At 51.9% G+C, this 24,836-nt stretch overlaps 2 protein-coding genes across 5 annotated transcripts in view; both read right to left on the bottom strand.

Annotated features, from left to right (window-relative positions):
- ACTN1 (actinin alpha 1) overlaps positions 1-24,836 on the bottom strand; it is a 105,944-nt gene that overhangs the window by 11,634 nt on the left and 69,474 nt on the right. For all 4 annotated transcript variants that reach the window (XM_024348757.3, XM_024348758.3, XM_016926257.4 and 1 more), the window contains exons 5-11: positions 24,497-24,584; positions 23,860-23,938; positions 19,186-19,267; positions 17,008-17,093; positions 7,928-8,020; positions 6,325-6,555; positions 4,412-4,559 (exon numbers count right to left, since the gene is read on the bottom strand). In XM_024348757.3, coding sequence (XP_024204525.1) covers positions 4,412-4,559; positions 6,325-6,555; positions 7,928-8,020; positions 17,008-17,093; positions 19,186-19,267; positions 23,860-23,938; positions 24,497-24,584 — 807 coding nt within the window. The remainder of the gene's footprint in view (positions 1-4,411; positions 4,560-6,324; positions 6,556-7,927; positions 8,021-17,007; positions 17,094-19,185; positions 19,268-23,859; positions 23,939-24,496; positions 24,585-24,836) is intronic.
- Positions 1,967-2,464, bottom strand: LOC107968194 (non-histone chromosomal protein HMG-14-like). The gene has a single exon (XM_063793613.1). It carries the CDS (start codon positions 2,354-2,356, stop codon positions 2,054-2,056), a length of 303 nt encoding a protein of 100 aa, XP_063649683.1. The 5' UTR covers positions 2,357-2,464; the 3' UTR covers positions 1,967-2,053.

Raw genomic sequence — 24,836 nt, forward strand, 5'->3', positions numbered from 1 at the left:
CTAGAACATCCACCAACGGGCGCAACGGGGAAAAGCACTCTCCTCAGAGCACTTCCAAGGCCATGAAAGTGTCTACGTAGGAAGGCTATGCAGGAGTCTGTGGGAATGCATAGGGCATGACGTTATACACACAGCGGGAAACACAGCCATCCACACCCTCTGGTATAACCAGGAAAAAAACAACCCAAGCACCTCAGGAGTACCCTGCCTTTAGAATATCCCCAGTTACCGTCACTGGCTGCCGGCAGCCCTGCAGGGGCCCCTTCCCTCGGTCAGTGTGTCCAGTGCACTCTGCACAGAACCCGACAGTGGCTAGCGCCTTCTCTGACCCTCAGACACGCTGCCCTCTATCTACAGGGCACGAGCAGGTCTTGCGTTTCTTAAATTTGTTTCCACAGGAGGAAAGCAGGAACAAGAAATGACCTCCCAGGGCCATTGTTAGACAACACTCACCAGCTGCCTTGTGAAGTTGACAGGCACAGGATGGGGGCTGGCCCAGCCTCCCTCACTCACATACCCAACCCTCTGCTGCTGGGATGCTCAGCCCATCTCAATAAATAAGGCTGGGCTGGGAGCCAAGGTTGTGTCCCCAGGTGGCATTTCTTTCCTTCCCCCTACTCTTTCTTCTTTAAAACAGAATGGTAATATATAAAGCTTAGGGAAAAAATTACAGGTAAGCCTACTTATCCACTCCTATTCAGTCTTTCCTTATGTGGCTATTCTTTGGGCATATATAAATTATGTTTCCTGCTTTTAAAATATTTAGCAGCACATGGGCCGGGCACGGTGGCTCACACCTGTAATCCCAGCACTTTGGGAGGCCGAGGTGGGCAGATCACGAGGTCATCAGGAGATCGAGACCAACCTGGCCAACATGGTGAAACCCCATGTCTACTAAAAATACAAAAATTAGCTGGGCGTGGTGGCGCATGCCTGTAATCCCAGCTACTTGGGAGGCTGAGGCAGGAGAATCGCTTGAACCAGGGAGTCGGAAGTTGCAGTGAGCCAAGATCATGCCACTGCACTCCAGCCTGGTAACAGAGCGAGACTCCGTTTCAAAAAAAAAAAAAAAAAATTGGCGGCACATTATTGGAATTTCTGCCCTGGCTCCATAGTCTTCTCATGTAGACGTCTGCAGAAAGGCTGCACGTCCACTCCCCTAACCCTTCACTGCCCTACTGTGGGTTGCTGGGCCCTCAGCTTGCCCTAGTGTATGGATGTCTCCATGTTCAGGATGGATTTTTTTTTTTTTTGTACTTTAATAATTGAGATTTTATTGGTTGAAGATCACTACAGACGTTTCAATTTGTACACAATTCTTAACATACGTAATGAAATTCTAAAAAGCCATATAGTGTAATTCTTTTTTAAAGTTATTCCAGTGACTTTCCAGCTTAAAATCGGGAAGCAAATTTTCCTTAAGAGGCTATCAAGTACCAGTATTTTCACATGTTGGTCAGCTGTTACATACGGCCCACCAGTTCACAACTGAATAGCACGTACACTACATATTCAAATTTGTAATCTTTCACAGCACAGTAACAAAGTTATTAGGAAAACAGGACTACCACAACCAAAGATGTTACAGAGTGCACAATTCTGACAGGGAGAGCCATGATCAAAGAGTGGTTTTCTTTAGGAAACAATTCTACTAAAAAACAACATGGGAACAGAAGTAATTCAAAATGTTCAAGATATTAAATGCAGGACTGACTCCATATTGCCATTTAATATGCTTTGTATTATAGGATATAAAAACTAACCCCCCATCTATGGAATGTTAAGCTGACACCCGAGACAGTCAAAGCCTCCCATAATTCAATATCCCACACTATTTTCTGGTTGTACCAAAAAATAAACAATCAGCAAATGATTTCACCTCTTAAAAAAAAGCATTTACACTTAAAAAATGGGATGAGGTGGGATTCCTCCTTCTTAAAAATGTTTCTAGAGCTACTAAAAAGCTTGCATTTACAAAATAGTTGATAAAAATATTCCTCTGGATTGTACAAGAAGGGAGACAGGGACCACTGATAAGACATGGTATATGGTATTAATCAGACTTGGCTTCTTTCTCTCCTGCTTCATCAGAGGCTGGACTCTCCTCAGTTTTCATTTCCCCGTTTTCTGCAGGTAAATCTTCTTTAGTTTCTTGGTTAGCCACTTCGGCCTGTTTTCCCTTTGCTCCCTTTTTCCCTTTTGTTTGCACTTTTTTGTCTGAAGATTTATCCTTCACTGCTGCGTTTTTCAGCTTCGCTTCCACTTTTGCAGGAGGTTTAACTGACAACCGCACCGATCTCCTTTTGGGCTTTTCCTTGGCGGCTCCTTCAGCAGAGCTGACCTTCCCCTTGGGCATCCTGGCGGCAGGGAGGGCGCGTGCCGGGTGTCTGCGGGCCGCGGCGTGCTGACAGCCTTTGCGAAACTGGGCTGCCTGGCCACTGCCACTCCTCACGCCCAGGATGGATTCTTTAGACAGTCTCAAGAAATGGAATTCCCAGGTTAGAGTGTAGTAAAATTGGTAGAACTGAATACATGTGGCCAAACTGCTTTCCCCAGAGGCTGTGCCAGCATGCCAGCACTTCTCATGCCCCTGCTGGTGGCTGGCAAGGCAACGAGGTCAATCTTTGCTCTGTACCTTGGCTGTGAGCTGGACCCGACAGAAGCATGTGATGAATCAGTGCAATCCCCACTATGCCTCCTCCACTCTGCCCGTCACGTCTGGATAAATAACTCCATACACGCACAGTGGGTGTGGGGGCAGCAACCTCTTACCATTGTGTGCAAAGCCCAGCATTTGTACTTACAAAGGGGAACTAGAGCCAACCCCCCTTAGCCAGTCAAGCACACTCCCATCCCCTACACCAGGGGTCCCCACCCCCTGGGCCATAGACGGGTACCGGTCCATGGCCTGTTAGGAACTGGGCTAAACAGCAGGAGGTGAGCCAGCAGGTGGGTGAGCATTACCACCTGAGCTCCGCCTCCTGTTGTGTCAGGGGCGGCATTGGATTCTCACAGGAGCTCAAATCCTATTGTGAACTGCGCATGCGAGGGATCTAGGTTGTGGGCTCCTTATGAGAATCTAATGCCTGATGATCTGAAGTAGAACAGTCATCCTGAAAGCATCTGCCTCCTCCCCACTCCGTGGAAAAACTGACTTCCACGAAACTGGTCCCTGGTACCAACAAGGCTGGGGACCGCTGCCCTACACCAAGCCAAGCCACTCCCAAATGGCCTTGGGGTATGGTTCTTCCTTCTCATCTCCAACCTAAGATCTGAGGAGTACAAAACAGGGCTGAATGGGGGAGTCTCAGGGCATTGAGCTCCGCCGGCCAATAAGTCTGTCCCAGACTCCAGCTGAAATGGCTGGAGGGGCCCCAGCAGATAGGCAGCCTGTTCCCCACCTCCAGCCCTGGTCCAGGTTCTGGGGAAAATACTATCCTAGGTATGATCCTCTCTCTTCAGAGTTCACCTTAGCTGCCAATAAGCAGACACCAGACACGTCCCCAAGAGCCTCAAGGTTGGAGTAACAGGGACACACATGTGCTAAGGCAAAGGCTGGTTCACTGTAATTGGAGGCCAGGAAATAGAGGAAAAAGAACTGAAGAGATGAAAACCACAAGCATGCAATGTACTATAATATTTAAGCCTCACAACAACCCATGAGGAGACTGAATTAGGTTGAATGGGGTCCCCCATAAAACTCATGTCAACCCAGAACCTCAAGATAGAACCTTATTTGGAAACAGGCTCTTTGCAGACATAATTCCTTAAGATGACATTATACGGCTGGGCACAGTGGCTCACGCCTGTAATCCCAACACTTCAGGAGGCAGAAGCAGATGGATCACCTGAGATCAGGAGTTCAAAACCAGCCTGACCAACATGGTGAAACTAAAAATACAAAAATTAGCTGGGAATGGTGGCAGGCACCTGTAGTCCCAGCTACTAGGGAGGCTAGGGCAGGAGAATCGCTTGAACCCACGAAGTGGAGGTTGCAGTGAGCTGAGATTTCACCATTGCACTCGATCCTGGCAACAACAACACAATTCCATCTCAAAAAAACCCCCCATAAAACTAAAAAACAAAGTGAACACTCAGGGGGTAGAGGATTTGACTGCAAAGTGAACACTCACACAGCACTGCACTATGCAGGAACTCTCCTCAGAACTTCGTTATGTATTAGCTGATTCAATTCTTACAAGCCTGTGAGGTTGGTACTATTATTATTCCCACTTTACAGATGAGGAAGCTGAGGCGACCAGAAGGCTAATGAACTTGCCTAAAGCCATGGAACTAGTAAGAGACCAAATGAAACAAATGAAAAGCAAAGAATAGCATAGTGGCTGCTGGCTGGGCTGAAGAGTAGGAAAGTGAAGCCCTGGGGGGAGGCAGGAGGCTGGGCTGGCCTCACCATCAGTCCAGGCCTCGTGGATGGAGGCCTTCTGCCGGAACTTCTCTGCCAGGTGGTCCAGTCGCTCCAGCCTCCGGATCTCATTCAGCAACCACTCCTCATAGCCCTTCTCCACCTGCTCTAGGCAGCCCCAGGCATTGTTGATGTCCTGTGGGGATGGGAGGTACAGGGTCAGGGTCTGGCTCGGGCCTAGGCTTCAGGTCCCCTAGCCCCCTAAACCCCTGAAGGTGCCCCATGCCTTCCAGGAAGAGCCTCTTCCCTATCTCTGCCCCATATCCACCCTAGCCAGGCTGCCCCACCATACCTCCCATCTCCCACTGGTATTTTCTGGGCTCCCAGGAGCCAGGCCTCCTGGGCAAGGCATGGGACCTGCATCTACAATGGTCACCCAGCTATGGGACTTTGAGAATAGAGCCCTGTGGGGAAAGGGCCCCAGACTCTCCCTGACTAGGACTGGTTTCCCGCAGGACTCTAACCGATCACAGAGGTCACACATGTGCTAAGGCAAAGGGCCCCCCAGGTAAACAGACCAACAATGTGCAATGAGGCAAGCAGGCACTGGAGCTGCCCAGCCTCCCCACTGTCCTGGATCCATTCATGGACTCAGGCCTCTGGGCAAAAACCTGGAGCCTACAGAGACCCCGGCCTGGGTGAGCCGGCCAGAATTCTGGGAGGACAGATGCTGAGTGCAAACCCACACGCCCCTTCAGACAGGGCCATGCCTCCAGTTTGTGCAATAGTGCCCAGCTGGACAGTCACTGGGGCTGCACCCTGCAAGCCACCCTCCCCACATGTCCCCAGGCCAAGCTACATCTGTCCCCCAGAAAGGGTACTTTGTCTAATTCTCATAGAGCACCCTTAGGCTAGCAGTGGCTCTGGCCACCTAAAAGCTACTGATTCAGCCTTGGAGCCCCGAAATGACTGCAATTTTCCAAACTGCATACACACTTGCAATGTATTCTCCCTCCAAGACCCCCTGGGCTGCTGTCTCCCCACAATGCTGTCTGCCTTTCACCCTCCCCTTCTAGACCTGTCATGTGCCCATGACACTCCTGTTACTTTTCACTTAAGGACAAAAAGCTCCGTCATGGCAAATTTCTTATATTTTCTTCTGTGTGTTTCTCTGGCTTATGAAATTTTTCCCTAAGTTGTGGGGACAGGGTCAAGAGGGATGAATAACAAAAATAACCTAAAAGAAGAGTATTTTATGACATGGAAAGCTGGTCAGAATATAATGTAAGATTGGGGGTTTTCTTAAAGCAGCTTATTATATAAAACAGGCTTTAGTTATCTGTCAGTGGACACTTGAGTACAAAAACCGGGAAAAATGTTTAATTTCAAATACATATACTTTAGGATTCCCTCAAATATTTACATGAAAAAACCAAAAAGATTAAAATCATTTTTTTTGAAGTTGATACTGGGTAGTAAGATTTTCAGTAATTTCCATGTTCTGTATTTTGCTTATTTGTATCTTTGAAATATACTACCCAAAAAAACCCACAAAACTATTACTTCAATAATAATATTTTTTAACTACTTAAGATTCCATGGAAGTAGAAATCAACTTTACTGCGATTCAATTATGCCCTGTTTGGTTCAGGGTGTCAAAAGCATTGTGTTCATAGGGATGATTTTTTGTGAGAGGGAGGTCTGGAGTAGATGCTCAGGGGTCTGGAAGGGCAAGCCTGACCCAGAATGGTCTGGGCAGAGGGGGCTGCCCCACATGGCCGAGTTTGGGATTGAGCCTGGGTGGTAACTGGAAGGGGGAAGTGACTTCTGGAGCAGTGTATGTAGGTAGAAGCAAACACGCCCATCCGCACCCCCATAAAGCTGAATTTGACCACAACTAGGAGCAGCTCAGAGGTGGAGGCAGTCCAGTCTGGGGGCCCAGGCTCACCCCCAGTGCTCACCGAGACCATCCTGCCCTCAGAGGGCATGAAGGCAGGCCGGTTGCTGAGCCGCAGCTTGGTCTGCAGCGTGTTGAAGTTGATCTCCAGCTGGCACTTCTCCTGCACCTTGGGCGGCTTGTGCAGGCGCCGGTAGTCCCGGAAGTCCTCCAGCTTCTGTTGCATGGCATGCATGGTGTTCTCGGGCACCCGGTTCTCCAGCCACGGGATTGTGCGGCGGATCCACTCCAACAGCTAGGGTGGGAAGGCAGTGGGGGCAGGAGGTGAGGAGGCGGGGAGGGAGTGTGCTAGGGCCAGCCTCCGTTTCCTCCCAACAGCCCTTCCCACATGGGGAAAGGGTCTGTCCTAATAGCACACTCCTTCCCAACCACCGACATTCCCAGGCCAGGAAGTCAGCTTCCAGGGTGTTCCCTCTGAGAACCACAGGCTTCGTGAAGCCTGGCTACTAGGGTACATCGACTCACAGTCACGGCACTCAGCCTCCCTGCTTTGCTAAGGGAAGACCCATAGACCTGGTGTGAAGTTAGTGCAACTAAAAGGCAGGAAGGAAACCTGGGTTTTAGTACCAGGTTCTAACTGGCTGGGCCTCAGTTTCCTCATCTATACCATGGAGGGGGTTAACAGCTATTTCCAGAAGTTCTTGCCATCTGACTTCCTAAGAATCTAGAACATGGGTCTCTGACTTAAAAGGGAAGAGGCTGGCTTCTGGGCAGAGAGCTGGCCTGGAGCACAAGCAGGCACAGCCTGGACTGTTTTCCTTGGGCCAAGGTGATGGTGATGGAGAAGGTGGAGGGGTGCACATGACAATAGGAATACACTGAACACCTGCAGGGGGCCAGGCACATCACACACATGGACTCATCTGAATCACCACAGAAACACTACGAAGCTAAGGGCTGTGATCACCTGCATGTTACAGAGGGACAACCGAGGCCCTACCAGGTCCTGTAACTTGCCAAGGTGACCTGGCTGGAATGGCAGAAATTTAAACCCAGGCACTTGGGCTCCAGAACCTGCGTTCTTACTATGCTGGGCAGCAGATCCACCAAGAGGCTGGGCTGAGCAGCTCAACGGGCTGAATTCTTTCAAGAAGAGGAGGCTTAACCTAAATGTAGCCAATGGCAGAACAGGAAACCCAGCACTGTGCCATCCTGTTCCCTGAACAGTAGGGGACAGCCGCTACTTTTGGTAGCTGTTATGCTAGCCTGAGTCGGCACTAATTTACCAAAAACCCTACCCTCACCCTCTTAGAACCAGATGTGCTCCTTTTCTCACTGAAGCAAAACTCACAGACTAAGAGTACACTAGGCTGGAAAGGCTTTGACATCCCCTGGCTCAACTCTCACTTGACAAGTGAAAAAAACAAGAATACCCTGAGAGGCAAAGGGATATCCTAGACTCATGATAACTCAGGGACTGGCCTCTGCCCCCACCTCACTACTTTCTGGGAGAGCCACAACAGAGCTCAGGCTGCCCTAGACTAGCAGTATTGGGATCAGAGACTATACAAGCCTGGGACTATGCTCCAAGGAAAGACTTGGAGGTACACGTTCTAGGGGACTGACTCTTGCTAGAGTCAGGCCAGGTGAACCCAGGGGGTACCCACATCACTGGCCAGCTTCTCGTAGTCTTCCATAAGCTGCTCGTTCTCCTGGTTGACGGCCAACACCTTGCAGATGCGATTGGCTGCTGTCTCCGCCTGGCAACAAGACAGAGAGAGTCACGACCAGCCAGCCCCAGCAGCAGGGGCACCTGGTACACACCTGTGCTGACAAAGCCCCTCCCATCCCTGCAGCTCCCTGTGGTTGGAAGGGAGTTAAGAAGGCTGTGAGGTCACATTCCTCCTCTCTCCTTACCATCCTCCTTGCCAGCCCATGGCCAGGTCCCATGGGTCAAGTGAGCCTGGACAGAGGTCTTGGTGGCTGAACTGGGCCCCTGGAGAACAGCCTGAGTTTAAGGCCCAACCTGCAGGTTGGGAAGAAACTAATCCAACGACTGATATAATCAAAATGCTCAGGTCAGGTGGAGAGGTGAGAAAATTCATGCCCATCCTGGAATTCCAAGTGGAGGCACTGGAACTGCAAGGCTTAGGATCTCTGGCTGGATTTTCCAGGATCTTGGAGATGTGGGAATTCAAATCCGGGAGTCCTGGGATAAAGTGCTGACTGAGAAATCATGGGACCTCTTGGCATCCCTGCAGAATCTCCCAAGGCTCTTGGCCCAAAGCCTGAAAGCACTTTAGAGAAAACTGACGGACATTCTACTGCACCCAAGTCCAGACTTCCGGATCAACCAAGTGTGGGCTCAATGCCCAGCAAACCCAGCACAGGCCTCTTCCAGACAGCTAAGCACACATCATGCGCTGCGTGCTGGGCTAGCAGGGACCCAAGATGGCCTCAGCAGCAAAGGGAAGGAAAGGGGACTGAATGGCAATCCCAGGCAAAGACTAAGAAACCTTAGTGGGAGAGCGCCTTCTGCAGCTGTGGGGGCTACTGTACCCCTAACACCAGCAGGGACCCAGCATGCCTGAGTCCACTTCAAATAGGTGGTTTTAAAATCCAGCTGTGTTCTTGCGTACATTCCAACCCTACACCAAGGGGGAAGTGAACTCAAAGCCTTTTTGGGGGCCAGAGGGTAGAAAGGAAGACAGCCTGGGGGTGGGAGAAGCTGATATCTGTGAGAAGACAGACATGCATCCTGAGACCCTGGAGAAGGGTGCCCTGCAGATGAAAAATGATCCCTGGATTAACAGGTTGAAAGACAGGACCTCACAACTGGTTGATGAACAAGACAAAACAGGTTCCAACTGCAGCAAGATGAACTGAGGCTGGTCGTAAGGAAGAGCTTCCTGAGAATGAACGTGCTTAGAATTGGAAGGAATGACTAAAATGGAAGACGGAAATGTTTTTTCCTTGAAGAACTTCTCAAATCCGCCCACCAAATCATGTGCTTTGTGGATGACTGTGCTGGGGTGTGTGGGGCAGGGGGTAAGGGGCAGAATGAGATCATCCTAAAGGCCTTGTCAGAAACACAGTCAAGGAGGTCAAGGGAGGCATGACCTGCAGAGCAAGGTGTCAGAGTGGGTTGGGAGAACCAATAAGGAGAAGGTGGGAATGGCCAGAGGGTGGTCTAAGAGTCCCCTGAGGTGGGGACTTTGAGTCCTGGGCCTCAAGAAACTGAGACAGGGAGTCACATCCTTAGGCCCTCACCCCCTGACCCCAACTCAACCCTGTCCTGGAGATGCCATGACTGCTTCTCACCCACAACTCCTGACTGATCGCCACCTCTCTCGAGAACCAACAAGCACCCACGGGGAATCCCAAGAAGCAACGAAGAGGGAAATGCTTTTCCTGGAGCCTGTCTAGGAGACGTGGAGCCCCAGAAAGCAAGTGGGGCCATGGGAACCAGGCCAGCAGCCTCATGGGGCTGACTGGGGAGCAGCTTGCTGGAAACCCCAGACTACTTCCCTTCAAGGCTGGGGCAGGGGGCTGCAGAGAGACCTGTGTGTCCTCCTCCAGGCTGATGTTTTTGTGAGGATGTGCCACCCCGGCAGACTATGCCAGAGATGTGCCACTCAAACAGCTGAAACTCCTTGGCAGCTACTCATAACTGGCACGAAGCAACTGCGGCTGTGATTTTCATGGATAAAGCCACCTTCACCTTGTTACTCTCCTGATCCATCGGCTCGATGGTCATAAAATCTGATGTGTGCCAATTTATCAAACTGGTGGACTAAGGTCTGCATTTGTGGGATTTTACATGTGTCCTGTGGGACCTCAAGAGCCTCGCCCATCCCCAAGAGCCTGCTGACTACTCCAGAGTCAGGGTCAAAAGGGCTCCCTTCTGGATGAAGTCTGGGGGAGATTCCGGGTGGGCCTCCTGGGGACTTTCCACAAAGATCCAACCGCGTTCCCAAGCCGGAGTCTCAGCCACCTGCTCCCAGGATGGCCTCTCCAGAAGGAGACTGACTGAGAATACCATCCATTATAACCAGTGAACCAGCCTTCAGAAATAACACACAAGTACCACGGGAGACACAAGAGCGCTTTCTGTATGGCAGGCCAGCCTGCAGACTCCACCGGGGTTCCCTTGAGAGACAGCCCAGCTCCTACATTACCTTTAGGAAGCAGGTTCCTGAAGTCTAGATTTGATTTTTCTAAAAAAACCACGGCAGAATCCTCAGAACCTCATCCTCTCCCTTTCTCTCGCAGCCTGACTCCCCCTACAGGCAGGATGCACCACAGAGAAGCCCACTGGGTGGTGAGTTGGACCTGCTTCCACAGTGGTCCCTTGATGAAGGCAGCTTCATCACCCACCAGTCTCAGCCTGAGAAGTAAGATGAGGTCAGCTGGGAAGGCCAGGCTTAGGCCCACGGGACATGATCCCGGGAGCAGAAGGAAAGGCCGCTGGGGGTGACAGGCCTTCCCCATCACCGCAAACTCCTGGTTTTCTAGCTTTTTCCTCTCACAGCTACAAGAACCCCATGAACTCTGAGGGATCTAGGAGAGAGGCACCCAGAACCACCAAGTACATAAAGAATCTCAAAGACAACGCTTTAGTCCAGAAGTTCAAAGGAGAGATGTGTTCTAGGGGAGGAAAGATTCCTTCCCTGAGAACCTCAGGAACTGAAGCAGCTTCAGAAGCAACTTCAGAAGAGAACCCCGGGAGAGACCTGGCTTCAGGCTATTCCTGAAGAGGAAATGGGCTGCTCTGGCCCCAGCAAGAAGAACCAGGTGCCCTGACATGAGATAATGTAACAGATGCACAGATAATTGATGGCTTCATGAGATAATGTAACAGATGTAACAGATAATTGATGGCTTCAGAAAATATTCTCTGGAAATGAGCAAAATGTTGCTTCCAAGTGCCAAAGGAGAAGACTACTAGAAATCTGTGTTTCCTTTCCCTTCGTTTGTATTTTCATGGTTGTTTTGTTTGTTTTTTTGTTTTTTGAGACAGAATCTTGCTCTGTCACCCAGGCTGGAGTGCGATGACACAATCTCGGCTCACTGCAACCTCTGCCTCCAAGGTTCAAGCCATCCTCCTGCCTCAGCCTCTCGAGTAGCTGGGATTACAGGTGCACGCGCCACTATGTCTGGCTAATTTCTGTATTTTCAGTAGAGATGGGGTTTCACGGTGTTAGCCAAGGTGGTCTCAAATTCCTGACCTCAGGTGATCCACCAGCCTCAACTCCCAAAGTGCTGGGATTACAGGTGTGAGCCTCTGCGCCCAACCTGAATTTTCATGTTTTTTTATGACCTACTTTAAGCTGCGCTATTATACAACTTAACATATAATACACTTTGTTGTATATTCAAGAGTTATTTTTTAAAAGATATGAACTATTATTATCCCTGGAGTACTTAGCTATCCCAAGCCAAACTGCTACCCTAATAATCAGCATCCAATTGCCTGATACAGGCACAGTCTAGAGAGGAACTGTCCTCAAGGTGACATCAAAACACCCAAACGTGGCCAGATGACGTGCTGTGGCTCCACCACCCACAACCCACAGATTCACATGAATGCCACAAGGATCTCATCTATGTCATCTTTAGCCAAAATGTTCCCAAATCTAGCTGGACCTGCTTTCTTCTTCTTCCCACAGCTGTCCACTGCCCAGTCTTTCCCTCTGTCCTGAGTCAGCCACCAAGCCCAGGGTTCCTGCTAAGAGAGCCCCAGATCAGCAGAGATCTCAGACCAGGCATCCGAGCTTCCTCACTGTGAGTGGGCCAGGGTGGGTGACCAGGCAGAGGGAAACTGGCCCCTTTCCTCAGGCAGCCCACACCTTGCCAGCTTCCTCTCCTACCGCAGGCTCCGCCTGCATACCCCGAAGCTTCTTGCACAAGCTGTGGTCACCTCCCTCCACAACACTGTCTGCCCCTTCCCAAGGCCTTGCTAAGCCTTCCCCCCACAGACCTCATGTTCAAGTTTCTGCTGCTCAAGAAAACCTTGGTGGCCGGCAGTCCTGTGACTGCACCTGCCCTGCTCAGATCTGGGGCAGAGCAGGGCACTGGTCAGACCGCAGCCACTGCCGGCTCCTTTTTTTAGGGTTTTCCCAGATGGCTCATGAATTTCTCTCAGATCGAGTCCAAGCCTTCAAGTGTTCTTTCTCAGAAACAGCAGACCATGAACTCTAAAACACAAGCTACATAAACAAAATCTTAATGCTCTCCATCCATTCTAAGTCCCTGTAAGGGAAGAGGAGGGGAGAGGGAAGCAGAGAAAGAATTAGAACCAAAACCCACCTGTCAAACAGCAGTTGGTCCTCATCTAATGAGGGAAATCAGTACACAGACTTATTATACAGCACGTGCCTGTACAGGCACACGAGCTGTGCACCACACGTGCACACACACATTAGGCGCTGTTGCCTTTTCATTCCACCATACGAGGTTGGGCGACAGAAAGACAGTGGAGAGGATGGAGGGCACTGGGCACGGGTTTTGGAAGATTTTCCTCATCGGTGCCAGCCCGGAGACAGACAAGACAGGAGTGTGTGAGTCAGCAAGAGTCCTTCTCCTCCATCAGCCCCACCACATAAGGCGAGGTAGGGTTCCCCTCCCCTGCCTGCTCAGCTCAAAGCAGTCACCTTAGAAGTGGTGGGGGCAACTCTGGGTCAGACCCCGGACCAGGACTTGAGAGGACGACCACCACCACCACCAACCCAGCTGTGACCTTGCCCTCAGGTGTGGACAAAAGCAGCGTGAAATGGTTGCAACAGGGATGAGTGAAAGGGAAGGGGGCATGGGGAGGTGGCATGAGATTTGGGAGGGGGAGCAGGCTGTCACCCACACGCCATCCGCCATCCACATCCCACACACTCCACACACCCCACCCACCCCTCACACACGCCACACCCACAGCACTCCCCTTCACTCCACACACACACACACCACACCTCACACCACACCTCACACCACACACACCCTACACCTCACACCCACAGCACACCACACACACCACACATGCCACACCTCACACCACACACCTCACACACCACACACACACTTCACACCCACAGCACACCATACCCCTCCACACAACCACACCACACCCACACCTCACCCTACACCTCACACCACACACACACCTCACACCCTACACCTCACACCCACAGCACACTATACCCCTCCACACCACACCCCACACACCACACCCACAGCACTCCCCTTCACACACACACCAAACATGCCACACCTCACACCACACACACCTCACACACCACACACACACCTCACACCCACAGCACACCACACACACCTCACACCCACAGCACACCACACACACCTCACACCCACAGCACACCACACACATCTCACACCCACAGCACACCACACACACACCACATACCTCACACCCACAGCACACCATACACACACCACATACCTCACACCCACAGCACACCACACACACACCACATACCTCACACCCACAGCACACCACACACACACCACATACCTCACACCCACAGCACACCATACACACACCACACCCACAGCGCACCACACCCTACACCTCACACCCACAGCACACCACACCCACAGCGCACCACACCCCTCACACCTCCTACACACCACACACACCAGTCCCCACACCCCATACACCCCTCATACACACACACCTCACACACTACACCCTTCCACACCACATTCCCCACACCCCCTAGACACACACCTTACACACCACACTCCACACCCCCCATACACACACCACACTCCACACCCCCCATACACACCTCACACCCACCACATCCATACCATACACACACACCTCACACACACCCCATATCTCACCCATCACATCCCCCACACCACACATACCTCAAACCACACACTCCTCAGAACCCCCCATACCCATACACACCACACACCCACTTCATACCCACTACACCCACACGCATCTCACACTCCCTTCCAAGCTCTGTCACCAGCCAGGACACAGAGAAGGCTTCAGAGACAGGGAAGGCCAGCACCAATGGGCATGAAGCCCGGGACAGACCCCTGAAGGAGAAGGGGAGAGACTGGAAGAGGAGGAAGGAGCTTTGGGAAGACGAGAAAAGACCACAGCAGAGAGCTCAGCCTGACCATGGACACGGGCAGGTGCACACCTGTGGCTATTGGGCCAGGAGGCCAACCAAAGCAAGGGAGAGAAGCTGCTCACACCCTGGCCGCGAGGGGCCAGGGGAGGGGCACAGGAACAGCAGCAGGAGATGTGGGAAGGACAAAGAGGAAGGAAGGCCAGAGGAGGGGCTGAGAGGGGCTGGGCAGGCTCGGGGGATACCTATGAGAAACAGCCTCCAGACGGGGCTGGTCTCCTGTCTCTGGCCCGCACCAATGAGCCCTGGAAGGAAGTTCCGGAGGGTCTTGGGTGCCCAACCAGGCAGGGAACAGGGCTGCTGCCAGCCCATATGGTGTCTCTGGATCATTTTTTACCTCTTCCCCAAGGGCACTTCTACTGGGAAAATGTCCTACTGATTTTGTTAGAAGACATTTTCACTGCCATCTGCAGGATCACTTTAGTAATCAATATTCAAATCTCCATTGTCCACTGCACACACGTGGCACTTGTGAGTAGTCTGCAACCTGCACAACTGTCCATGGCAGCCTGGTTGAGAAGCATCAGGCAGGGCTCTGGTCTGGACTCCCTGGAGAAGGCAGGAAGAGCTCTCCCTGCTCTGGCTGCTGGCTAAATTTGCGAGGGTGGCCTTGCTCAAGCAGGAAGGAGGGAGAGAGAGAGAGGGAAGAGGTCCTGGATGTTTAAGGAAATAGAAAGCACTGCCAAGAGCTGTGCTGCCTGGGATAAGGGCTCTTGATGCGGGGTGCAGGGAAGAAGCTGAGACCACAAGCTTCTCTCTCGCTTGTGGTATCCGCTATGCCCAGGGCATAGGGACAGAGACACAGGAGGTCATTCAGAGGCTGGGGTTCTCTGGCATCTTCAAGTGTCCTGGCCAAAGTTCAGAGTCCTGTCCCCCTGCAGGAGAAGGAGGGGCTTCTCTAGTCCCTCCTTCCATCCCAGGGCCTGCTGCTGGAGTGTCCAGGGAGGACGGAAGAGATGGGCAAGAGGGGAGAGTGGAGGAGGCCGAGGGAGAGCTCACCTTCTGCACACCCGAGAAGGCGTGGCCGTGACATGAAACATTAGGTCACACGGCCTTCCCATCCGGCCTTAGCGTGCCTACACATCTGCACAGAGAAGGAGAAGAGGTTGAGAGGAGAAAGTAGGCAGCGGCAGCAGCACAGAATAAACCCAAACAGCCATGGTGGACAGAAAGAGGACACAAGACAGACGGACAGACAGAAAAGGAGGGAATGAGCAGAAAGAGAAAAAATGAAACAGCAGGGGAGGGAGTGGGTGGGAGGTGAGCAGAGTCTGAGGCAGGGACGGCATAGGAGAGGTGGGAGAGGGCGGGGGCTCCCATCGTGCATTTTTTCGTTTTGTGGGTTTTTTTGGTTTTATTTATTTATTTATTTATTTGAGACAGAGTCTGACTCTGTCACCCAGGCTGGAGTGCAGTGGCACAATCTTGGCTCACTGCAACCTCCACCTCTCGGGTTCAAGCGATTCTCTGGCCTCAGCCTCCTGAATAGCTGGGATTACAGGAGAGCACTGTCACACCCGGCTAATTTTTGTATTTTTAGTAGAGACGGGGTTTCAGCATGTTGGCCAGGCTGGTCTCGAACTCCTGGCCTCAAGTGATCCGCCTGCCTTGGCCTCCCAAAGTGCTGGGATTACAGGCGTGAGCCACCAGCCCGGCCTCATCATGCATTTTAAAACGGTCACTCAGATGCCATGTGGAGGGCGGGAGATCTGCATGAGACGTGAAGGTTCTGTGGTCATGGTGATGTTGTGCTTCTTCTGGGGTCCTGCCTACCAGGGAGGTCTGGGGGAGGGGTGTATGCTGCCTAAGCCTGGTGATGAAAATGTTCAGATCTTCAATGTCCACAGCATGGACAGTGCCCTTTAGTCGTGGTACCCCTGTGTGGTGCAGAACCTGCACGACTGAACTTTAATCTCAGGCCTCCTGGAGCAAAACTGGGCCAGGACACTTGACGGGGCTCACAGCTGCCCACCCCCTCTCCCTTCCTCCCAGAGGTTCTGCTTATGTCTGAGAACACAGAGTGCAGCATGGCCGCATGGGAGTCCCAGGCAGGATACAGGAGAAGGCACTAGAGCCCAAGGGGGCCGAGGACAGATCTGCTAAGTCATGCCCATGAGCAGGACAAAGGTGCGGCTTTATGATGCCTTTGCCAAGTGGGTAAGTGAAGACTGGAGGTGTCTCTCAGCATTGCCCTTCTAAGGGAGCTCCAGCTGCTCTATCGAGCCAGTGGCTTCAACAGACGTGGGCATGGAAGGGCTGCTCCTGTTCACCTTTCAGTAGCCTTCCAGAACCACCCCGGCTGCCGCATGCACACAGCCCTTCCTGCTTAAGCCAGTCATCTGGGTCCCAGAAAGTGAGCTGCTGCCCAATTTTCTTGTTAACAGTAGAAGATGAGAGAGAGAGGTGTGGGGTGGGACAGGAGCCAGGTAAGAACAACACGCCACTTCAGAACTAGGGGCTGCCTCTGTCCGAGAGACCAGACCATCCAGATACCTGTCACCAGGAGAGGTGGAGGCGGGCAGGAGGACATGGTTTGGGGTCCAGCAGGAGGTGTGCTGGGCATGGAAGGAGCAGGGGGCCCCGGGTACCTTCTGGGCTCCAGAGAAGGCGTGGTAGAAGCTAGACACGTAAGTCATGATGGCTTTCTCATCCGGTCGGGCAGTTCCAACGATGTCTGTCAAGAAAAATCTGGAGTTAAAGCCAGCTGCTTCCAAGAACACCATACACCCCCGACGTGAGGCAGAAAGAAGCTCGCAGCACCACCAAGTCTTCTTGCCAAAATGTGGAGCCCGAATCTAACCAGCCTCTGGCGTCAACTTGCGCTTATGGGAATGTAAGTAGAGGAACAGGTGAAATGAAGCCCCAAAGGAGGCGGACAAACCCAGGATAAGGAACTTGCTACAGGACAGCGGCCCCATTTCTGCAGCAAGTTCATTGGCAGGAATAAAAGGGGTCAAAGGGAGGAGAGAAGTACTAGAGATGGGAAAAGCTGTCAGAAACACAACCGAATGCCAGTATGGACCTTGTTTGGATTCTGATTAAAACAAACCAACCCTCAAAGAAATGTCATAGGTAATTAGGGAAATTTCATTATGAACTGGGTATCACACGGAATTATCAATTTGCTAAATGTGATAACTTTATCATTGACTAAGAAAATAACTCGATTTTTAAGGATGTATTCAGAAGTATGCAGTGGTAAAATGATGTGATATCTCAGAATTGCTTTAAGATACTTCAACAAAGAAAACAAGAAAAACACAAAGTGTGGCAAGACCTCAGTAGCCATTCTATCTGGATGATGGAAATAGGAAAGGTCATCGTGCTATTCTTTCTGCTTTTGCCTGGGTTTTTATGTGTTTGAAAATTTTCCTCATGACATTTTGAAATTTTAAAAGCTACTGGTGGCTTTGGGAGGCCAAGGCAGGTGGATCACTTGAGGCCAGGAGTTTGAGACCAGCCTTGCCAACTTGGTGAAACCCCGTCTCTACTAAAAATATAAAAATTAGCCGGTGGTGGGTGCCTGTAATCCCAGCTACTTGGGAGGCTGAGGCAAGAGAATCGCTTGAACCCAGGAGGCGGAGGTTGCAGTGAGCTAAGATCGCACCACGGCACTCCAGCCTGGGTGACACAGGGAGACCCCGTCTCAAAAAAAAAAAAAGCCACTGGTGGGGCAGAGGGGCAGGGAACAGTCTGGACCCCACCGTGGTCTTTTCCTGTCTCCATAACCCCTTTCTAGCCCTTCAGCACTGAGCAGTTGGGGCCAAGGAGAGCACACAGGGAAGGGGCTGTGGTGAGTCAGGCTCCTCCCAAGGGGCAAGTGCGGAGGTGGGACAAGACCCAGCCTGACCCCAGCCTGGAGCTGCCAGCCCTGGCTTCATAAAGCCCACAGACCCCTATGCTCCCAGATGCTTCCCTTCCCCCCACAGCCCCTGCTCATCCCATCCGAGACGCTCTACACAGGGAGAGGGGCAATGGTAAGGTCAGCAGCCAGGAAGAGCTGGGTTTCCAGCCCCAGGCCCAATCTTTGGTAAGGATGTTCTAGTGTCAAACCCTGAACCTGTCCCCATCCAGGCATCCTGGCTAGCAGCATCTGGGACACCAAGGCCTTGGTGAGGAACAGAAAAGTCAACACTCAACTTGGGCCCCCTCCTTCCTTCCCTACCCAACATGGAGCCACTGCCTCTGGCTGGGATCTGCCCAGCCAGGTCAGAACTGGACACTTCCACCACTGAGAAAGTCCAAGCCATAGTTCTCTAGCACCCTCCTCAGAAGATGCTAGAAGGAAGCCAGGGTTACAGATGAGAAAAACACCATGCCCAGCCAGCCCCAGTCAGAGCTGGGGCATAGAGGAGATGCTAAGCTCAGCTGTCCAGAGACTACCCAGGGCTCAGAGGGTGAGGACAGTGCACCTCTCAGCAAGGGAAACTTCCCATCCCAAACTGTGCCGGACAACAAGGGCACATTTCCCCACACCCCAGCACCCGCTATCCTGACTCCAAGGCAAAGACAAGAACCATCCTCAGGCAGTCAATGCAAGAACAGCCCCTAAGACCTTTGCAGAATCAACTAACACCTCTCTCTCCAAAGCTCAAGGAACGATGGAAGAATCCCCAAGAGGCTGTGATCCCCATGCTCCTCAAATGCGGTCCCAGAAAACCAGGCCTCCTCCCGTCCAGCCCCGGACTGCTGGGGTCCACCCCTTCTTAGCCGCTGAGTGGCAGGTGGGGGATGGGCAAGAGACACAGAAGGAAAGCGCCTTTCACCTTCGGCATCCAGCATCTTGGGGATGTCCAGGTACTTCTCTGCCACGTCAAAAGCCGTATTCAGATTTGTGAGTGGATCATCCTAGAGGGAGAAGAGGAAGGGATGATAAAGTGAGAGCCACCACAAGTCACTGGCTACTCCCAATTGGGTGGCCACCCAAACTGGGGAGCAGAGCGACTTTCTCCCAGCCCCAGCTCGATCCTCAGGGGACAGCTCCAGATGTGGAAGGCTGGTCTCACCACTGGGGCTCACTGGTTGGAGGTTTAAAGCATTCTCTTTCCCCCTTCAAGCTTCAGATTGTCAGGAAAATGGGGCGAAGTAGTCTGCAGCCTGAGTCGGGGGTAGTAAGGAGTTCCTAAGAAACGCGTGCCAAGGGCAGGGCACTGGCCTAGTCACCATCCATCCTGGCTTCTGGTTTCAGCTCTGCCCTCAACCAGTGGGACTCGTGGGTAGCTAACCTGACCTCAGCTTCTCCATCCATAACTCAAGAGTTGGGGTAGGGAGCTCTAAACTCTAGACTAGTCAAGATTCGGAGCAGGAGCCCCTCTGGTGCTCACATTTCATGAAATTTGGGGGCTCCTTTAAATAGCCACAGCTTTGGACTATTCTGGCTTCTGCTACCTTCGCAAGAACACTTAGCCGGGCTTGGCAAGGATGTTGAGAAGCTGTAATCCTTGTGCGATGAATGCAACATAAACGTAGGTGGAATGTCAAATGCTGTGAGAATAGGATGGTGGTTCCTCAAAAAATTCAACATGGGATTACATGGTCCTACAATTCCACTTGCGGGGAGATACTCAAAAGAATTGGAAGCAGGTTCTCAAAGAGATCTTTATACCTCCATTGTTCATAGCAGCATTATTCACAGTAGCCAAGAGGTGGAAGCAACCCAAGTACCCATTGATGGATGAACGGATGAGCAAAACGTGGTGATACATACAATGGAATATTATTCAGCCTCAACAAGAGGGAATTTCTGACACATGCTGCAACATGGATGAACTCTTAGAATGTTATGCTAAGTGAAGTAAGCCAGACACAAAAGGACACAGGCCGGGTGCAGTGGCTCACGCGTGTAATCCCAGTACTTTGGGAGGCCGAGGCGGATGGATTGTTTGAGGTCAGGAGTTCAAGACTAGCCTGGCCAACATGGTGACACCCCCGTGTCTGCCAAAAATACAAAAATTAGCTGGGTGTGGTGGCACGTCCCAGCTACTCGGGAGGCTGGGACAGGAGAATTGCTTGAACCCGGGAGGCAGAGGTTGCAGTGAGCCAAGATCGCGCTGCTGCACTCCAGCCTGGGCAACAGAGCAAGACCTCGTCTCAAAAAAAAAAAAAAAAAAAAGGCAAACACCATATGGCTTCACTGTTATGAGGTTCCCAGACAGAAAGCAGAATGGTAGCAGCCAGAGGCCGGGGGGGGGGCAGGAAAGAACGGGGAACTACCGTTTAATGGGTACAGACTTTCAGTTTTGCAAGAAAAGAGTTCTGAAGATGGATGGTAGGAACAGTTGTACAATAATATGAGTATACGGAATACCCCTGAACAGTAAGTGTATTTAAAAATGGTTAAAGTGGTAAATTTTGTTTTGTATATTGTACCACAGTTATTTTATAAGTTTTTAATGCAGAGGATAAAAAACCTTAGTGGAAGAGTTTCTGGCTGGGCCCTTCTCCTCTATTCTTGGTTCCCCAGACTAACCTAAAGCAAGCTGGTTGTGTCGGCCCAGGACTCAGTTTCCCTGTTTGCTAAAGGGAGAAGTATAGGGTAACAAAAAGATAAATACATCATCCAGGATGTTTTCAGGATGAAATTGCTCTAAACAGAGAAGGTGGGGTCCCCTCTGGGAAAGTCTCCAACAGCAGCCAGGAGGATGAACACTGCCAAGTAGTCAAGGTCATTCTCATCCAGGGCCTGGAGCAGCAGCTGCCAGTGCTCAGGTCCAGGTATACACACACCCACCCCGCGTGAGTCCCAGGGACCCCAGGGACCCATGCCCACCCATGGCTGCTGCAGGAAGGAAGAGCTTCCCAGTCGGAGCCCCTCAGCCCTCTGTCCCTATTCTTCAGCACCAGTTGGTCTCACAACCTCCTTGTTCTCTGGAAAGGTATTCCTGGTTCACTGGGCTCAGGTGTGTGCTAGGATTTGGGCTGGATTTTACTGATGATGATACTGAATTAAAAGGAGTGGAAGCCAGGTGTGGTGGCTGTTCCTGTAATCCCAGCTACTTGGGAGGCTGAGGCAGGAGGGTCACATTGAGGCCAGAAGTTCGAGACCAGCCTGGGCAATATAGTGAGACTTCATCTCTACAAAAAAATTACAATTAAAAAACAGAAAGGGGGCTGGGCGCGGTGGCTCATGCCTGTAATCCCAGCACTTTGGGAGGCCAAGGTGGGCAAATCACCTGAGGTCAGGAGTTTGAGGCCAGCCTGGCCAACATGGTGAAATCCTGTCTCTACTAAAAATACAAAAATTAGCCTGGGTGCCTGTAATCCCAGCTACTCAGGAGGCTGAGGCAGGAGAATCGCTTGAACCTGGGAGGCGGAGGTTGCAGTGAGCCAAGATCACGCCACTGCACTCCAGCCTGGGCGACAGAGCCAGACTCTCTTAAAAAAAAAAAAAAAAAAAAGCTGGGCATGGTGGGTCACGCCTGTAATCCCAGCACTTTGGGAGGCTGAGGCAGGTGGATCACCTGAGGTCAGCAGTTCAAGACCAGCCTGACCAACATGGTGAAATCCCGTCTCCACTAAAAATACAAAAATTAGCCAGGCGTGCTGGCGTGCGCCTGTAATCCCAGCTACTGAGAAGGCTGAGGCAGGAGAATTGCCTGAACCCAGGAGGCGGAGGTTGCAGTGAGTGGAGATCACGCCATTGCACTCCAGCCTGGGCAACAATAGTGAAACTCTGTCTCAAAAAAACAACAAAAAAAAACAAAAACAAAAAAAACACAGAAGGAGAGGCAGAGACAGCAAAACAGGGAGAAACTGGCAGAGATAAATAAAAAGACAGAGAGGGATAGTGCGTGGGAGAGTGCTAACTGGGTATCAGAAAGAACCCCTGGACTTTCACCTCCCAAATGGCTGATGCTTCCAAATCCTTCAGAATAAGGGAGGGGGCTCTAGAGCCACGGTCAGCACAGACCCCTTTAGTGGGGATGTCCAACAGCTGTGGATGAACTGGCCACTGACACCCCAGCATACCCAAGCAGGGACAGAGATAGGTGCACACCTGTCACCAAAGCCCATCAGCTGAATAGGAAGTGGTGATGCCTTCAAAAGAAAAAACTGCCAGCTGTAGAATATTCCCCCTTGGCCACGTTTGATTTGGCCACACAACTTTCCAGCAGGACAGGAAGGTTCTCTTTTTTTTTTTTTTTTTTCTTGCAAAGCAGCTGAGGAGGTGGGCCAAGGATCCTCTTCCCCCAGGAGGTTAGCTGGGGAAGGGCTGGCCCCTGCTGTGGCTCCTCTCCTTCAGCAGATGGGCCCTTCCAGTGGGCAGAGGCCTCAGCCTCAAGCTTCAGGTGACGGGGCAGTGTGTGTGGGGTGGGGGTGGGGCGGGGCACGGTGCAGGGAAGCGGGTAGGCATCTGCTCCTTTCCTCCCTCAAGATCCTTTTTGGCAGCTTGCTATCCACCCGCCCGAAACAAAGGGCCTGCCACCACCCTGAGTTGCACAGCAGCTCCTGCCCCAGCGATATTAAACCTCTCCTGGCCCCTGAGAAGCAAGACGCCCTTCCTGGAGGCCCAAGCAAGGCAAGAGCTACACTGAACACTGTGTTCTCCAGCATCAAGGTGAAGTAGAGACACACAAGTCCAGCCGCTCCTTGAAGCCTCCCTTGCCAAGAGATCTGAGCACAGATAGGCGACATTCCAACCCCAACTCCAGGTCACCAACTTGGGGCGTGGGAAGGGTCTTTCCTTGGATGGCCATGCCATGTGGCCTCTTGGCACCAAGATGGACCAAGAGGGAACCTGGAGAGTGTGGTCAGAGGGTCCAGGAGGGAGCCTGGAGAGTGTGGTCAGAGGGTCCAGGACAGGCTTCTCCAAGGTCCAGGGCAGTGTCGTCCAACCAGCTCAGACACTGAGAACCACCATGAGGCTAGAAACACAGCTCCCACTCCTGCATCTGTCCCCACTCCACACACCCACTCAAGAAAAATCACTGCAGCTTCATGCTGAAGGCGGGAGTGAAACCAAAAGAAAATCCCCCAGCCAAACTTGAGCAATAAAGGAAACCAAATCCATGGGTGGGATAAGCTGCCCAGGACCGCACAGCAGGTCAAAGGACAAGGCGGGGATGAACTGTCTCTTAGAATATGCGATGTTTTCAATGATGAAAATAGTGTCTCCTCTTTACAAATCCCGGAAAAACAGAAGGGAGAAACACCATGTATCATTCCATCCCTCTGACAAAGCTGCTGTCACAGCTGTGATATTTTCCTGATGGGCTGTGTATATGTGCAAGTACACACACACCACGCACAAGGGTAATGAAGTTGCCCTAACAGGGAAGGTGTTTTCTCTTCACTTTCAGTTGGGGCTCTGTCTGGCTATTCTAAGAGGCCAACACTGCTCAGGCTGGACCATGGACTGTCACAACAAGGATCCTAGTCCTGCTCTTTTCCCACCCCACCTGCCAGGGACCCAAAGCGGGTGGTCAGGTGGGCACACATACCTTCCGCAGCTTCCCGTAGTCAATCAGCTCGGGCCGGTGTCGGTGGATCAAGGCACAGAAGCCGAGGCCATCCTTCCAGCTGCCCGGGGAGAGAGAAGAAGGGGCAGGCTGGTAAATGAGGCTGAACAAACGGGCAACCAGGGCAAAGCAGGGGCCTCCTAGGCACCAGAGAGATGAACACATAGAGCTTTCTGGGGCAGGAGTTAGAAGACAGGATGGGAAGGGACATTTCTTCCTGCCACAAATCCCATGCACTAGGGTCAAGACTTTGTGGGGGGGTTGACAAGTTGAGATAAACCCGCCATATCCGGCCCTACCCCCGACCAAGGCCTATGGCCCTAGTCTGCTGTTCCAGAGCCCTGGGCTGGGACTTCCTGGACAATTTCCTTGGGGGCGCTCCCAGTAGCAAAAGCATCAACCAAAGTTACATCAGGCAGCAGCCCCGTCTAAGACACTGCAGGGAGAGAGACGGGGGGATTCAGAGCGATGGCGACATCCCCTTCCCAAGGAAAGCTACTTCTTCCCCCAGAGGCCTCCACTTTGTTCTAAAGCTGAGACTGACCCAGCCAAGGGGGTCTGGGAGCTCCCGGGGGAGGCAGCCTGGTTCTGTGAGAGCACCTCAGCCCCCAGCACTCACCTTATGTGGAAGTTCTGGATGTTGACATTTTTGTAAGGGGCTGTCTTTCTCTGACACCACAGGAGCAGCCCTTCCTTGGCTGAAGTCTCTGTGGGGAAGGGGACGGGCAGCGAGGTCAGAGGGCTGACTCGGTGGAGGGAGGGATGCCGGCTCACAGGAGGCCCCACTGTGACCCCTTGATGCCAACCCTGCAGCTACTGAAGGAGGAGCCCTGGCCGTCAAGTCTATTCCCTTGACAGAGTTTGAGAAGCTATTTGAGAAACAGAAAAAGCAAGCTGGGAAGCTGTTCAGAGCTAGTCGTGTTACACGTGTAAATTTTGAGACAACAGTTTTTCAAACT

This window comes from Pan troglodytes, chromosome 15, assembly GCF_028858775.2.
Source record: "Pan troglodytes isolate AG18354 chromosome 15, NHGRI_mPanTro3-v2.0_pri, whole genome shotgun sequence".
NCBI lineage: Eukaryota > Metazoa > Chordata > Mammalia > Primates > Hominidae > Pan > Pan troglodytes.